At 41.4% G+C, this 14,975-nt stretch overlaps 3 protein-coding genes across 3 annotated transcripts; all 3 read left to right on the forward strand.

Moving 5' to 3' along the window:
* Window positions 1-313: 313 nt before the first annotated feature.
* gdf9 (growth differentiation factor 9) lies at window positions 314-2,613 on the forward strand. Its single transcript, XM_076103862.1, has 2 exons — window positions 314-689; window positions 1,679-2,613. Exons 1-2 carry the CDS (start codon window positions 314-316, stop codon window positions 2,611-2,613), a joined length of 1,311 nt encoding a protein of 436 aa, XP_075959977.1.
* A 1,544-nt stretch (window positions 2,614-4,157) lies between these two features.
* On the forward strand, window positions 4,158-6,725 carry uqcrq (ubiquinol-cytochrome c reductase, complex III subunit VII). Its single transcript, XM_076103816.1, has 3 exons — window positions 4,158-4,276; window positions 5,471-5,642; window positions 6,544-6,725. Exons 2-3 carry the CDS (start codon window positions 5,489-5,491, stop codon window positions 6,636-6,638), a joined length of 249 nt encoding a protein of 82 aa, XP_075959931.1. The 5' UTR covers window positions 4,158-4,276; window positions 5,471-5,488; the 3' UTR covers window positions 6,639-6,725.
* Window positions 6,726-8,120: 1,395 nt separating this feature from the next.
* Window positions 8,121-14,884, forward strand: hspa4b (heat shock protein 4b). Its single transcript, XM_076103360.1, has 19 exons — window positions 8,121-8,442; window positions 9,051-9,108; window positions 9,254-9,394; window positions 10,031-10,153; window positions 10,374-10,473; window positions 10,613-10,746; window positions 10,837-11,081; window positions 11,169-11,245; window positions 11,366-11,517; window positions 11,649-11,755; window positions 11,868-12,001; window positions 12,234-12,418; window positions 12,547-12,642; window positions 12,934-13,089; window positions 13,204-13,329; window positions 13,415-13,522; window positions 13,615-13,734; window positions 13,858-14,019; window positions 14,350-14,884. Exons 1-19 carry the CDS (start codon window positions 8,336-8,338, stop codon window positions 14,539-14,541), a joined length of 2,523 nt encoding a protein of 840 aa, XP_075959475.1. The 5' UTR covers window positions 8,121-8,335; the 3' UTR covers window positions 14,542-14,884.
* Window positions 14,885-14,975: the final 91 nt, after the last annotated feature.

Genomic DNA, 14,975 nt, shown 5'->3' on the forward strand with positions numbered 1-14,975 from the left:
ATCTTAATTTAAATCTGATTACTTCGAGCTTTACATTAAAGTGCCAAAATACTTTCAATATCTGATGAGATTCGTGGATCCAGGACAGGCTACAGCACTGTTTAATTCAACTTAATTAAGCTATCATTTAAAAGCATTTTGCTAATTTTGCTGAATGTGATATCACGACTGAATCTGAACAAGTTATAAAGTAATAGCGTTGATTGCAAACACCTGCGCATGGTGATCAGCAGCAACACGTGCTTGTGGTCCTGTTTACCTCGAGCTCTCAGTGGAGAGTCTCTCCAAGTTTTGCCTGGTTTCGTTATTTATCATGGAAAAACAAATTATGATGTCAGCTGTCCTTCGTTATTTTCGCACTATTTTCTTTCTGCTGCTAGTCACTTGCAGCTGCCCGCTGGCCCGAGCTTCTCTGGATGCCTCGAATGCGCTGCACAACCTGGGTGACTTCAGCTACCCGTACGGCAGTATCTTATCCCCGCTGCTCAAGGCCCTGTCAGAGCACGGAGGGTCGAGGTGGAACCCGGGACTGAAGAAAACGATGAAACCCGAGCACAGGTACATGAAGTATCTCACGGAGGTTTACTCGAAGTCCTCCCGAGTGGAGAGGAGTTTGGAGGGGAGCGACATCTACAACACAGTCCGACTGATCAAGCCACAAGATGAATGTCTTGCACAAAGTAATGAAGGTGAGCAGGTTAAGCAGCAGTATTACTGCTCAAGGGTCCCAGACCTCCAGATTCACTGTGCTTTGAATAGTTTGGTCATATAATTAACTGCATATTTGTTAGGTTAATTCCGCCATTTAAGAACAATATAGACTGGGCTCCTGCATTATTCAATATGTGGCTCTGTTTTGCATATGGGCTCTGTCTAAATCAAGTTTCCAAAAACTTTGCATTCAGACAGTCTGGGTCTAGGTTTGATTATTCCAGTGTGTTCTAGGTTATCTCTGCACTTAAACTTGGAATGCTACAGAGGTGGAAGGAGGGTCAACAACGGTTTTCATCTCATTAGTGGGGTCATAATAAGATCAGATATTGTTAAGGTGCCAGTCTGAAATTTATTACAGCAATGCAGACAATACACAAACCAAAAGCTGCTTGTCGTTTGGCCCTTTTTAAGGGATTTGAGTAAATCTCAGACAAAAACATTAAAGGTGGATTAAGAGGATGCTATTTTCAGCCCTATGGCGAGAGCAACTCTTTGTTTTATGACCTTGATATCTAATATTTCATTACCGCATGGAAATTGGGCAAGTATTTCTAAATCTGTGTCTTTGTGAAAATTTAGTTTCATATACTCTATTGATGAAGACATTTTATTTTGTAAAACTTGATTGCAATATATGAAATTCTAAGTAAATTCATTTGGTATTAAATACATTATCTGTTTTATGCAGTTTTTCTGGTTTAATCATGCTTTTGAACTTAAAAAAGGAGAGAAATGTCTCCAAATAGACCAATTTGATCCTAATTGTCATTTTTACCTGAGGCTCCCCCCTTAAAACTCCTGCGTCATGTTGTATAGGCATCAGTGACATTGTGCACTTAAACAGGCTCGTGTACAAAATGGACATGTTCATTCTGGATTATTGTAACGTAATCATGAGCACATGTGACATTTGTGTGACTGACGTGTAATGTGTGCCTTCATGTTTTCTCATTTTCTCCTTCAGGGAACTTTAAGCAGGATCTTTCCTACTACCTTGATCAAGTCAGAAGAAAAGAACAGCTTCTGAAGTCGGCCCTGCTGTACAATTTTGACCATGCAGCACCTCTCAGCTCTGTGTGCTACCTGAGTCTCGAGGAGCAGGACCACTCAAACCAGTGTCAGCTGTGTCCCGGGGTCCATCACGCCGGGAACTTCACAGTCAGCACAGACGCAAAGAGCAAGAGGAACTGGGTGGAGGTTGACGTCACCTCGTTTCTCCGGCCTCTCTTAAAGTTCCAGAAGAAGAACGTCCACCTGCTCATCAACGTCACCTGTCCAGAGGAACAAAGAGCCGGTGGTGATGGGCGCAAAGTCCCACTGAAGTTCACCCTGAGGTCGCCTCTTCTGGTTCTCTATCTCTATGACACCAGCAAAATCGCCCACCAGATGTTCCCAGGCGATGCCAAAGCAGGTCAGAGGCCAGCCGCTGTGGTGAACACATTTCCCGAGCAGATGGTCTTCAAACCAGAGCAGAGGATGGGGCGAAAGAGGAGGTGGAAGAGGGCATCTTCAAAGAGCAAGCGAGGCGATAAAACTCTGGATATCCACCTGCCGGAGCTTCTTTCCAGCTCTGAATTCCCGACGAGCGACTGTGCCTTGTATGATTTCCGGGTGCGATTCAGCCAGCTCAAACTGGATCACTGGATTGTTTTCCCACCAAAGTACAACCCCAGGTACTGCAGAGGCGTCTGCCCGAGGACCATGGGCTTCATCTACGGCTCCCCTGTCCATACCATGGTGCAGAACATCATCTACGAGAAGCTGGACTCCTCCGTGCCCAGGCCCTCGTGCATTCCCTCCCACTACAGCCCCCTGAGTGTCATGATCTTTGAGGAGGATGGCTCCTATGTCTACAAGGAGTTTGAAGACATGGTTGCCACCAGATGCACATGTCGCTAAGCCAGCTGCCAACATGTCTGGGCTTTTTTTCTCCTTCTTTTTTACAGGCTGAATAGAACATCACCCCCTCAACAGTCATCACAGGTAGACTCTATCTATCCAAGTATTAGATATTCTGACCAGGCTCAGTGATTTCATGAATTTGTTAAATTGCTGCGCATGAAGTTTAATCTGGAGCAAGTGTGTTTACTTAAACAAAAAGTATTTTATCCTTGTGAGAAATGTGGAACGGTGACATTTATTTCCTTTTTGTTAAGGCGTGACAAGAAAGGATGCCAGTGCATCCTATTCTTCAACTTACTGTTTGCAACATAGTATTTAATATGACACAAATGATGAAGAATGAGTGTTGTATGATTTTGTATGCTTTTTTTTTTTTTTTTTTTAAGTTCTATTTTTGTTAACTTATTTTGGGTGGGGGTCATTATTCTTTAATTTAACACAATTGCCAAGTTTTAAGTAGCCCTGTTCTGGACAAAAGATGAAAAAGCGGTCACAAACTCTTATCAAACCTTTTACATATCGTTTTATTCTTGGGGATTAGAGACAACTGTCGGAACGGCAGCTGACCTCATAATGTCCAGAATGAAAGTTGTCAAGGTTTCAGTGTGTATTTATTACTTCTGGCCCCTGCGTGACTGCATAAGTATGAATTGATTTATGAAATTGTAGTGGTTGAATGCGACTAAATGCATGTCATGTCTATTTATGCAAACGGAATGAATTCACTGTGTCTGTGCTCAGTTTAGGGATATTCAAAAAAGTAAAAATATGAAGATGGATTGTCTGAAAAGTTGGAAAATATGAAAAATAAAAATAAATAACATGCATAAATGTTGTCTGCATACAGCTGTCTGTAAATGGTCATTGAACATGGGGAAAATAATTATGCACTAAGGAGAAAGATTTAGATTCTTGCAATGGAGTGTTTACTGAGTCTAAATGGTCCTAAATACACATGTTTTGCACAGACTCCACTCTCAGTAACGCCATCAGAGAAGACAGTGGGTAATGCTACAGAAATAGTGTCAATACTTCCTACCTTTCTGAAATGTTTTCATTGATGGTCAAGACCATAATATGGACCTGGATGTCGGTTCACAGGAGATCCACAGCCTCAGTCAGAACTCGGTCTCTTTGTCAAGTTCGCGGTTAAGTTTTGGTTTTATACTCTCGATCTCCATGGTTGTGTATGCGGCCCCTCTTAATCTTCCCATCTGTTGATATATGTCTGAGGAAGACACAAACGGAAAACTGAGTTCATCTAAAAAGAAAAGCCACATATAAGGCCAAGATGCTGAGCAGACCGTAGTATATGAACCAAGATGTGAAGCACATTAAAAGCCTCCATCACTCAGGCTTTCTGAGGCCTTTACCTTTTTATCTGATGTCAACCTCTGATTGTGGTTCATAGTCATGACATAACCATCAACAGGAACCACAGTCACTGTGGACCAAACCAGTTGATACCCAGATTAAACGGGTCTCAGAGTACATTTAAAGGCCTTTGAATAAATCCTTGGTGGAGCAGTTATCTTTATCGTGACTAAACTCCAGTCCGCCAGGGGGCGACAACGCCCTCCGTGTTAGCAACCACCCGAGGCCTGAATAAAACGGAAGGACACCGGAACTTTTCCAGGAGATACTGTTTTGAAACTGCACGGTAAGCTCCAATGTCACGATTTTAACGGTGTAGTTTTGCCTCCATTAGCATTTATCACCGTAGTTGTGTGGGATTTATCTGGTTTGTTGTAGTGGGAGTCATCTAAGTATTTTGTTTTTCGACTAAACGCGACTACGTTTAACGTGCCAGACCAGGAAGCGTTTCAAGGACCTTAGCAGCTAACGTTAGCTGACGATGCTAACCTTTAGCGATCACGACTAAACAGTCGAGCTCATCTCGTGCTCTTTAAATCTCCTTTATGATTGTTTTATGGTTTTGCAATCATGTATTTAGATAATCTGTTGCCTGAATTGGGATTTGTTCCCTTACAGTTAATGCATAGAAGCGTTACGCTTTCAGTAACGTTACGAATTCACTAACATCTGTAAAATAAATCTAACATTATTACTGTAATTTACTAAATATTTTAAACGACATAAAGTAAAAGTTGAGATGTATAAAACACAAACTTATGGTCAGATAATATCCAGCAAGTCATGCAAAGAGAAGTACCTCACCAAAGATCATTATTAAATAGTCAATGTCAAAGAAAGTCACACTCAGACCCCGTGGTAACGTTACTATATCAGCTCGTGTTTTTATTTCTAGAATTATTACAGATTATCAGTTCTGTATGAAAACAGACGGACCAAACGGTGAACCCCGTTTTTATATTCTAAAGTTGTTTATTAGCCCTAATAGTTCAGCTGCAAATTAAGTGGTTTTCATTCAACAGTCACATTGAATACTAAGATAAACTGAAAATATCTGTGCCTCCTTCTACCAAGATGCACAGAGCTGTGAGAGTGTCATGATACATTTTCAAAACTATTTAATTCTAGAATTTAAGGATAATGTATTGTCATTATGCTACACAGGGGGATGCACAACTAATGCAGATGTAGCCCATTTGCAACACAAGAACAACATCACCCAAACAAAAACAGTAGCGCATTCCTGTAATACATTTTTTTTCTTTCTTCAAAATTGCATGAAAATAATGTAAACAGCAGCAAAAAAAAAACATTCTCTGGGCAGATAATATGGCCGACATCTTAACATTACAACTTCATCATCAGGAAAACATTGTCCATCAACTTTGACTATGTTTGAGCACAAAGCATCATGATGTGTAAACAGACTATTTGCATTTAGTACAATGTTGAATAAGTAAATGTCTTTTTGTCATTGCAGGTCAGCTCTCTTGTAAACATGGGCCGCCACTTCGGAGACTTGGCCAAGATCAGGCATATAATCACATACAGTCTGTCCCCCTTTGAGCAGAGGGCTTTCCCCAACTACTTCTCCAAGGGAATCCCCAATGTGTGGAGAAGGGTCTCAACCTCTTTCTTCAAAGTTGCCCCCCGTGAGTTTTAAAATTTCTATTAAGTATATCAGTATTTTACATTCAGATCCAGTAGTGATACTCTTCAGAATTGTTTATTGAAATATTTTACACTCATCTCATGATGTCAACGAGACACTAACTTAAAAAACGAATTATCATAAACAAGTACATGAAACAAAAGTATGCTTGAGGTATCTAGATTTAAATATATGGCAGGACCTGTGCACAACACCGTGTCAGTCTGTATGGCATTGTAGGCAGTGAAAACATTTTATTTTTGACAATTTTGCTGAACTACTAGACATGTCAGACTAAAATGGGGTTGTATATATAGAATAGCAAAAGGTAATTTTGGTTTTCAGGTAGGAGTGGATGATATTGACACAATCCTATATCACATTTATGCAAAAATCTCTTAATGTCATGATAACAAGTGACTGGGAGTTGGTCTGGTCTGCTGTGGTTTGAGTCATAAATCATAGTTGATGACAAAAAGAGCAAACCAATGTTTGATGCAACAATACTGGCAAATGACAAGCACATGCCCAGAGGTGCTAGCAGCATGTTTCTTTACTGCCTGCCTTGTAAATGTAACCCTATTTTACCCGAACAATTCAATAATATTGCACATAATAACATGAAGTATTTTGTGTTATACTATATATTCAATTGAAACTTGTTTTGGTTGTTTTTTTCTATTGTAGATCATGTGTCTGTTCAGTATAGGGGGATTGAATTACATTTGAAAAATGTGGTTAATATTCCTTATTTCAGGATCTCTGCAGGGATGATACGATATTTAACAATTGGTTTTAATATTTGACTGCCTGGCCTTTATTGCACAGCCAGGTGTGGCTAAACTCAATTAAACAAAGAGGTGCTCCTGGTTCTTATTTGTTTTATAATCTTTGTGTTGCAGCAATGATCTTGATGTACCTGACATACACCTGGGGCAACAGTGTTTATGAGCAGGGCAAGAAGAAGGTCGCAGCTGACTTTGAGAATGACGAATGAACTCCTGCCACCTTTATGAACGCTACCCTCTGTTATTAATTCCAGCTGTATGTTTCACCAATAAAGAAGAATAATATTTATGTGAAATCAGTCTTGATTGATTTAATTCAGCCACCTCTTTATGATCGGATTAATGTTAATTTAATGTGGGTGTCAAATGAATGCTAGTTTTTTTTAACACGTTATAATGCACATTTAGTTTTGAGTATTGCTAAATCATTTATCAAGCAAAATGAGAGAGACAGCGAGATCCTTCTTCTGGCACTGGCACTCTGTGGCACTCTGTGGCACTCAGCGGCACTGTGGCACTTCAGCGGCAAGCGTCAGCTGTGGCAGGCGAGCGGTACTAGTTCGGCACCCGTCAAGAAGCTGTGGAGCCACATTTCCTGAGACATTTCCTGAGAACACACATTGTTGTTACAACAGGTCAGCTTCCGTAAATCAGTTTTATGATTTTAGTTGAGTCACCGGAGCCACCTGTTCTCTGTATGCATCCTTAGAGTAATTACGTTGTACTTTTTTGTTTCTCATTCATTTTATTTAAGTATGATTTTGCTGGTTTTGCAACAAAAGGGAACATAATACACTCTTTGCAAATTATTACTTTTACAGTCATTTACAACAATCGGCTAAAATAATGAAAATAAATCGTCCGTTTTATTATCATTTAAAAGTATATATATAAAAAATTTTAATTTAAAATTAAAACCCATAAAATGTCCAATCCAAAAATACATGTCTGAAAATATCTTCACTCTTCCTCTGCTTATATGTATATGTACAGTTGTGTGAAAAAGTGTTTGCCCCCTTCCTGATTTCTTATTTTTTTGCATGTTTGTCACACTTAAATGTTTCAGATCATCAAACAAATTTAAATATTAGACAAAGATAACACAAGTAAACACAAAATGCAGTTTTTAAATGAAGGTTTTTATTATTAAGGGGGGAACAAAATCCAAACCTACATACAGAGTGCCGCTGAGTGCCACAGAGAGTGCCACAGAGTGCCAGTGCCACAAGAAGGATCTCGGCCCTGCACCAAAATGACAATGATTGGTATTTCTAATATTGCCAATGTGATGGTTTGCTTATTTTTGTGAATTGAATATTGTTGGGTTTTGGACAGTGGGTGGAATAAAAAGACCTCCTTGGAATCTGGGAGACAGGGATTTTCCCTGTTTTCTGACATTTTAAAGACTAAATGATAAATTAAGGTGATTATGGCAATTATGTTCAACTTAAATGCTGGAAATGTTTTAATGGTGAGAGACTGTCAGGTATCTAATAAATCAAATCACATTTAAGACAATTATAAGGCAAAGTGGCGATCAGCGTTTTGCAAGTATCTGCAGTAGTTAGAATAATCAAGAAATGAATGTAGGAACTTTTGTGTACATTTACACATCTAAAGCCGCTACTGCAATTCCTGGCCGCTAGGGGGCGCGTGATAGCAGCGTCTCGTGCTGCGCAGTCGTTACGCTATTGGTCGGCGGGACAGAGAAGATTCCTGAACGCTCTCACGCATCAGCCGGCGCACCGCATGCTGCTACCCAGCTTCATGGAACAAGAACAAGGGTGTATCACCGTCCGCTGACTGAAACCCCACCGTAGCTGCTGCTGTCACCTTTAGCACTGACTTATATTCTCGTTCTTCCGTGCAATTACTGTACTCTACACTGTTCGGTTAGCTAGCGAAGATGTCGGTTGTCGGATTTGACGTCGGGTTCCTGAACTGCTACGTAGCGGTAGCCAGAGCCGGGGGGATTGAAACTGTCGCGAATGACTACAGCGACCGATGTACACCGTAAGTACGACTACATACGCAGTTGTGTTTGATTTGTGCTGTATTATCTGCTCCGAGATAGCAGACACGGGTGTGAAATATCCCACTCTTTCATCTGTGGTGTAGCTACCATTGCTACGTAGCTAGTTAGCTTGCTAACGGATTTCGAAACAGGAAACGGCATGTGAGTGCTAAAGCTAATGCTAACCATTGTGGGTAAAAATAAATCCTTGTACCACAGCACGTGATGAAATTGTTTTTGTGGTGTGTTGTTAGAATAATAGGATAAAGATAACCTAAAGAATAATAATTGACCTGCTCAGTCAGGTGATGGATATTTTTTTTTTTTTTTTTTTTACTGCGGGCATGAATGAGCGCATGATGGGAGGAGGCCGTACCGTGCCTGTCAAACGGCTTGATTAATTCATTGCACTTAATTTTCAGACCCGTAACTTAAAAGATCAAAGCAATATAGAATACCTATTTGCAAACGTTAATTACATTATTACGTTAACTCGCCATCAGTCAGTGCCATTTTGTTACTGGTTACACCAAACCTGTGAGGAAGCTGCATCGTTGTACAACATTTTTTGTTAAAGACAGACCTGGATTGTGTTTTCTGTTTTTAGAGCATTTGTTTCTTTTGGACCCCGGAATCGAGCGATCGGCGCTGCTGCCAAAAGCCAGGTATGTTTAGATGGGACACTGGACACCTGATAATTAACCTGACACAAGAACCTGTTATTTCCACTTTCAAGTCAGGAACGCATCATTTATTCAGGTGTGCACGTGTTTATTTAATAGAGTTATTTGTCTTTTTTCCCCCACACAGATCGTCACAAACTGCAAGAACACAGTCCAAGGGTTCAAGAGGCTTCATGGCAGGGCGTTTACGGATCCCTACGTGCAGCGCCTCAAAAACTGTTTGGTCTATGATATTGCACAAATGTCCACAGGAACGACTGGCATCAAGGTAAGGAAAGAACAGGGAACATTCACAGTCAAAATGATGTGATAGAGTGTTTAGTAATGAGCCCAGAAACACTGGATATACTTCAAAATAATCCTTGTACATTTCTATATTCACTCCAAGAGAACTGAAATTGTTCCTATATCTTTTTATCATTGGGCCAGGTAACTATCAACCTGCCAAATACATTTTCAGAGAAAAGAAACACTCCCCTGGCGCTCTGTCAGAGCAGTGAGACAAGTCTTTATTCAGCTGGTTTGTGGTTTATAACAATAACTAGTTTCTACTTTACAGTGACTCAATAGGCAGAGATAATAAAGAGACTGATAATCTATAAAGGCAGTGCACCTGAAATTTACATTTTTCTGTCACAACAACAGATACAAAGAAAACACACTTTCACAATAATGTCAAAATGTCTGTTATAGTCAAGATAATGGCTGACCTAAGAATAGTTTGAAATGTAGCCTCGATGATTCAGTGGAACGATAATGGTTTCTTTTACAACTGACTGAGAGACATTGGTACTTTCGGCCGATCATTCAGTCGCTTGCTGTGCAGAACACTCGGTCTGAGTCGAAATAGTAGGAATCAACTAGAGCGATGTAATAATCTCCACATGTCTGACAATGTTTAAAGGTGAACTACATGGAGGAGGAGAAGGTGTTCAGCATTGAGCAGGTCACCGCCATGCTGCTGACCAAGATGAAGGAGACTGCGGAGCAGGCCCTCAAGAAGCCTGTGGCTGACTGTGTTGTGTCTGTGAGTATTGCATATTATGGCACAGTTTTTGCTGACCTTGATGTAGAGGGGCAGAATATGTAGTCCTCGCCAGCATAAGAAAAGCTTAAATATTTCACCTTTTCTGGTCTTGCCTGGTCACATCTGTTGTTGGTCCACAGAGGTTTGGTGACAGGCAGGTTAATTGAAAACATCTACATTTAAAAAATGAGCATTTCAAATGCTTCTCTATTGTAACCAGGTTCCCTGCTACTACACGGATGCTGAGAGGAGATCAGTAGTAGATGCTGCTCAGATCGCCGGTCTCAACTGCCTGAGACTCATGAATGAGACGACTGCAGGTCTGTACTAGTTTTTTTTGGGGGGCGGGGCTTGGGCAAGGATGAGCATGTTACTGATTGTTGACTGCGGTTGCCAAAATGCAGACTTTGACGTTGTTTCCAGTAGACGTCGTTAATAATTTAACAATGTTCCTTCCAGTTGCACTGGCGTATGGGATCTATAAACAGGATCTCCCTGCTCCGGAGGAGAAGCCCAGGAATGTGGTGTTTGTGGACCTGGGCCATTCTGGATTCCAGACATCAGTGTGTGCCTTTAACAAGGGCAAAGTCAAGGTGTGTAGCTGAAGCACCATAACAGACATTCATTATCAATCGGAGGCTTTGTCTCGTTCCTTCAACTCTCTCTTCTTCTTTCTCTCTCAGGTCCTGGCGACAGCGTGTGACCCAGAGCTGGGAGGAATGGCCTTTGATGAGATGCTGGTGAAGCACTTCTGTGAGGAATTCGGCAAGAAGTACAAGATTGATGTCAAGACGAAGCCCAGGGCTCTGGTGAGGCTTTTCCAGGAGTGTGAAAAACTGAAGAGAGTGATGAGCGCCAACGCCTCTGACCTGCCGCTTAACATCGAGTGCTTCATGAATGACATTGATGTCTCTGGAAAACTGAACAGGTAGACAAACGATAAATAGTTTGTTGCTTTTGGTATCTTTTAAATGTACCGTTTTTAAAGTCATGTCCACCTTTTCTGCTGCACAAGGGGTCAGTTTGAAGAGATGTGTGCTGACATTTTTACCCGAGTTGAGGCTCCACTGCAGAGTCTGCTGGAACAAACCAGTGAGTATAATTTCCCCCAGTTGTGTTGTACTTTTCTTATTCAATCAGTTTTAGAACTTTTAATGTGTGCGTGTCTTGGTGTGTGTGTGTACTGATAATACTGCACCTTTGTTCCATCAGAACTGAAAAAGGAAGACATCTATGCAGTAGAGATCGTGGGGGGAGCTTCCAGGATCCCAGCCGTCAAAGAGAGGATCAGCAAATTCTTCGGGAAGGAGTTGAACACCACTCTGAATGCTGACGAAGCGGTGGCCAGAGGATGTGCCCTGCAGGTCTGCGATACTTTGCTTTTAAAGCTAGTCTCCACCTCTCCCGTTGCTGTTTATTGGGGTGAAAGGGGTGTTCTTTCAGATTAAAAAGATAAAGATTTTGTTGTTATTGAACCCTGGGTGTGTCTCCACAGTGTGCAATCCTGTCACCTGCCTTCAAAGTGCGTGAGTTCTCCATCACAGATGTTGTTAACTATCCCATCTCCTTGAAGTGGCATTCTGCTGCAGAAGAAGGTCTGAGGTAAAAAAAAAAAAAAAACAGTTTTAATATCCATTTATTCTTTCTTTTTCTTTCTGTTCCTGATCTTGATTATTGAATTTTTTAATTATTATGAAATATTCATTGTTTGCAGTGATTGCGAGGTATTCCCCGTGAACCACGCGGCACCTTTCTCCAAAGTGCTGACCTTCTATCGGAAAGAGCCTTTTTCTTTGGAGGCGTACTACAATAAGGCCAATGAGCTGCCCTACCCCGATCCTACTATTGGTAAGCAGCTGACGCTTCCTACGTGATGTCTGACGGGGAAGAAAGAGTCCACAACAAACATCCTGTCGTGTTTCTGTCCAGTATTGACTCTCCGCTGGTTTGGTGCACAAACTCCTTAGTAGATAAACGTGATGAAATTGACAAATCACTAACCTCACCTCCCAAGACTAATGGCATCAAGAGAGGCTTTAAATCTAATTTGTCTGGTTGATTTTTTTTTCCTTCCCTTCAGGTCAGTTCATGATCCAGAAGGTTATCCCGCAGGCATCTGGGGAGAGCTCCAAGGTGAAAGTCAAGGTGCGGGTGAACATCCACGGTATCTTCAGTGTGTCCAGCGCCTCCCTGGTTGAAGTGCAGAAGTCTGATGAGACAGAGGAACCCATGGAAACAGAGCAGGTTAATGACAAAGAGGGAGAGGTACGAAGTGTCCCTTTTTTATTTTGTATCCTTTTGCACCGAGCATCAGATTAGTATGTGAACTACTATTTGTACTTGTTTTTTGAGACAAAAAAAACCCCAACATGACATGTATTACTCCTCTGCAGAGCAAGATGCAGACGGATCAGGATGAGCATCAGGGTCAGGGAGACAGTCCGAAGGAAACAGAAGAGAAGACGCCCCGCGAAAACGAGGAGATGGAGGTAACATGCTCAACTTTTGAGATACAATCGCCCATAATATATTCTGTCTTTGAGAAACTTATGTTCACCTTCATGTATGTTATTGGGGTTAGACATTTGTAAGACAATATACAGCATAATGCAATACCTCTAATTACGTCCTAAAAAAATAATTGACAGTGTAAACCAAAACTAAACTTTGATTTAACGCACTGGACTTCATGAAATTGTACAGATGTTCTTCTAATTGGCTCGGTCATTACTTGTCTTGACTCGTTTTGAATCTCGATGCTTCTTCTTTTACCCGTTCAGATCACCCCAGAGGAGGCCAAAGGCGAGAAGAAGACCGACCAGCCCCCACAAGCCAAAAAGCCCAAAGTCAAAACAAAAGTGATCGAGCTTCCAATTGATAACAGTCCACAGTGGCAGCTAGCTGATGACATGCTCAATCTTTTTGTAGAAAATGAGGTAACTAAACTTTCAGCTATCACGTACACACGGTACAAAATCCACCCGTCCTTAATTACTTGATCTGTTCCGAAAGTGTTCAGCGGTTAAAGTTGCTGTTTGGAATCTCTTCAGGGGAAGATGATCATGCAGGACAAGCTGGAGAAGGAGAGAAACGACGCTAAGAATTACGTAGAGGAGTATGTGTACGAAATGAGGGACAAGCTGCATGGGACGCTGGAGAAGTTTGTCAGTAAATCTGTGAGTACAACGGTCCCGAGTCATTGTGAAGTGGGTCAAAGGTCTTCATAATCATGATGATATGAAATTATTTTTCTATTTTCAGGACCGAGATGCCCTGTCATTAATGCTGGAGAATACTGAAAACTGGCTGTATGAAGATGGAGAGGACCAATCCAAACAGGTGTACATTGACAAACTGGTCGAGTTAAAGGTAATTGTTTCTATAGTGATGGCTTTTTGTCCTCCATTGTTAGGTTGCCATATCGACTTCTTTAACCGACATGTGTATTGTGTTTGCTATAGAAACTTGGCCAGCCCATCCAGGAGAGGTATACAGAGGCCGAAGTGAGACCAAAAGCATTTGAGGAGTTGGGAAAACAAATCCAGCAGTACATGAAATTTGTGGAAGCATACAAGATGAAGGTAAATCTAGAGGCTTTTAAAAAAAAAAAAAAAAAAAAAAGAATGCTGGCATTTTTATTACAAAGATAAGTAATGATGCCTGTGGTAAATATAACTTTTTGTTATTTCTCTTTTGATTTCCAGGAGGAGCAGTATGACCATTTAGATGAGGCAGATGTCAAGAAAGTGGACAAACAGGCCAGCGATGCAATGATGTGGATGAACAGCGCCATGAACCAGCAGGGCAAACAGAACTTGACGATGGATCCCACCATTAAAGTGAAAGACATTCAAGCAAAAACAAGGGTGAGTGTCTACTCCATCAGAAGAACATGACACAAAGTACTGAGAACAGAGACTAGAATGCAGGCTCTTTTTAAAATGGAGAATCACATACATGTAAAATACTAGATTTCTTTACTCGTATAGCTTGCATTCATTCAGATATTACTTCTTCTGCACATGATATCTAGCACTTATTCATCCCATAGGTTAGTGTTGCAACATGAGACACTGAGGTCAACTATCCACCAGGAACACATTAGCAACTCTTTTGGGCCGTTGATCTCCCACACAACTGCATTTCTTTTATTAAAACATGATTACATGTCATACCCTTTTTGTGTCATTTTCCAGGAGCTGTTCTCCGCTTGTAACTTCATCGTGACCAAGCCCAAGCCCAAGGTGGAGCTTCCCAAGGAGGATGCTCCCGCAGAGCAGAATGGGCCCGAAAACGGACAGGAGAAAGCCCAGGGAGAAACGGCCGAGAACACGGGCAACCCCAGCTCAGAAACTACAGAAACCAAGCCTGACATGGACCTCGATTAAAGCAGCCCAACGCCCCGCTAAGCAAAGCTGAACGGGAGCTGGTTGTTTCAGATTGAGATGCAGCCTGGGTGTATATCAGAGCAGGTAAAATGTTCCAGAAACTGCACTACACAGTCAAAAGCAGGCAGGGTGATTAGCACACTGAGACCAGCTCCTGGTGGTAACTCTGTCTGATGACATAGCATGCCCTCTCTCTTTCTGGATAACATAAATCTAAAGCCAGCCGCAATAAGCCTGTTTGACAATGAGCGCTGTACACATAATGGTATTTATTTCTGTTGTGTGCCCTGTAAGTGTTCTGGTCTGTGTCACAATATGGTTTTAATAAAGTTATTGAAAATCACTTGTACGATCTTTCTTTCTTTGGCCAAAGATTCCCACGGCTTCACGAAGGCTTCTGTCCCTCTTCAAGTGAGGACACCGGTCATGTCTTT

Source organism: Anarhichas minor, unplaced genomic scaffold, assembly GCF_050575085.1.
Source record: "Anarhichas minor isolate MPS153535 unplaced genomic scaffold, ASM5057508v1 ptg000028l, whole genome shotgun sequence".
In the NCBI taxonomy this organism is placed as follows: Eukaryota; Metazoa; Chordata; class Actinopteri; order Perciformes; family Anarhichadidae; genus Anarhichas; species Anarhichas minor.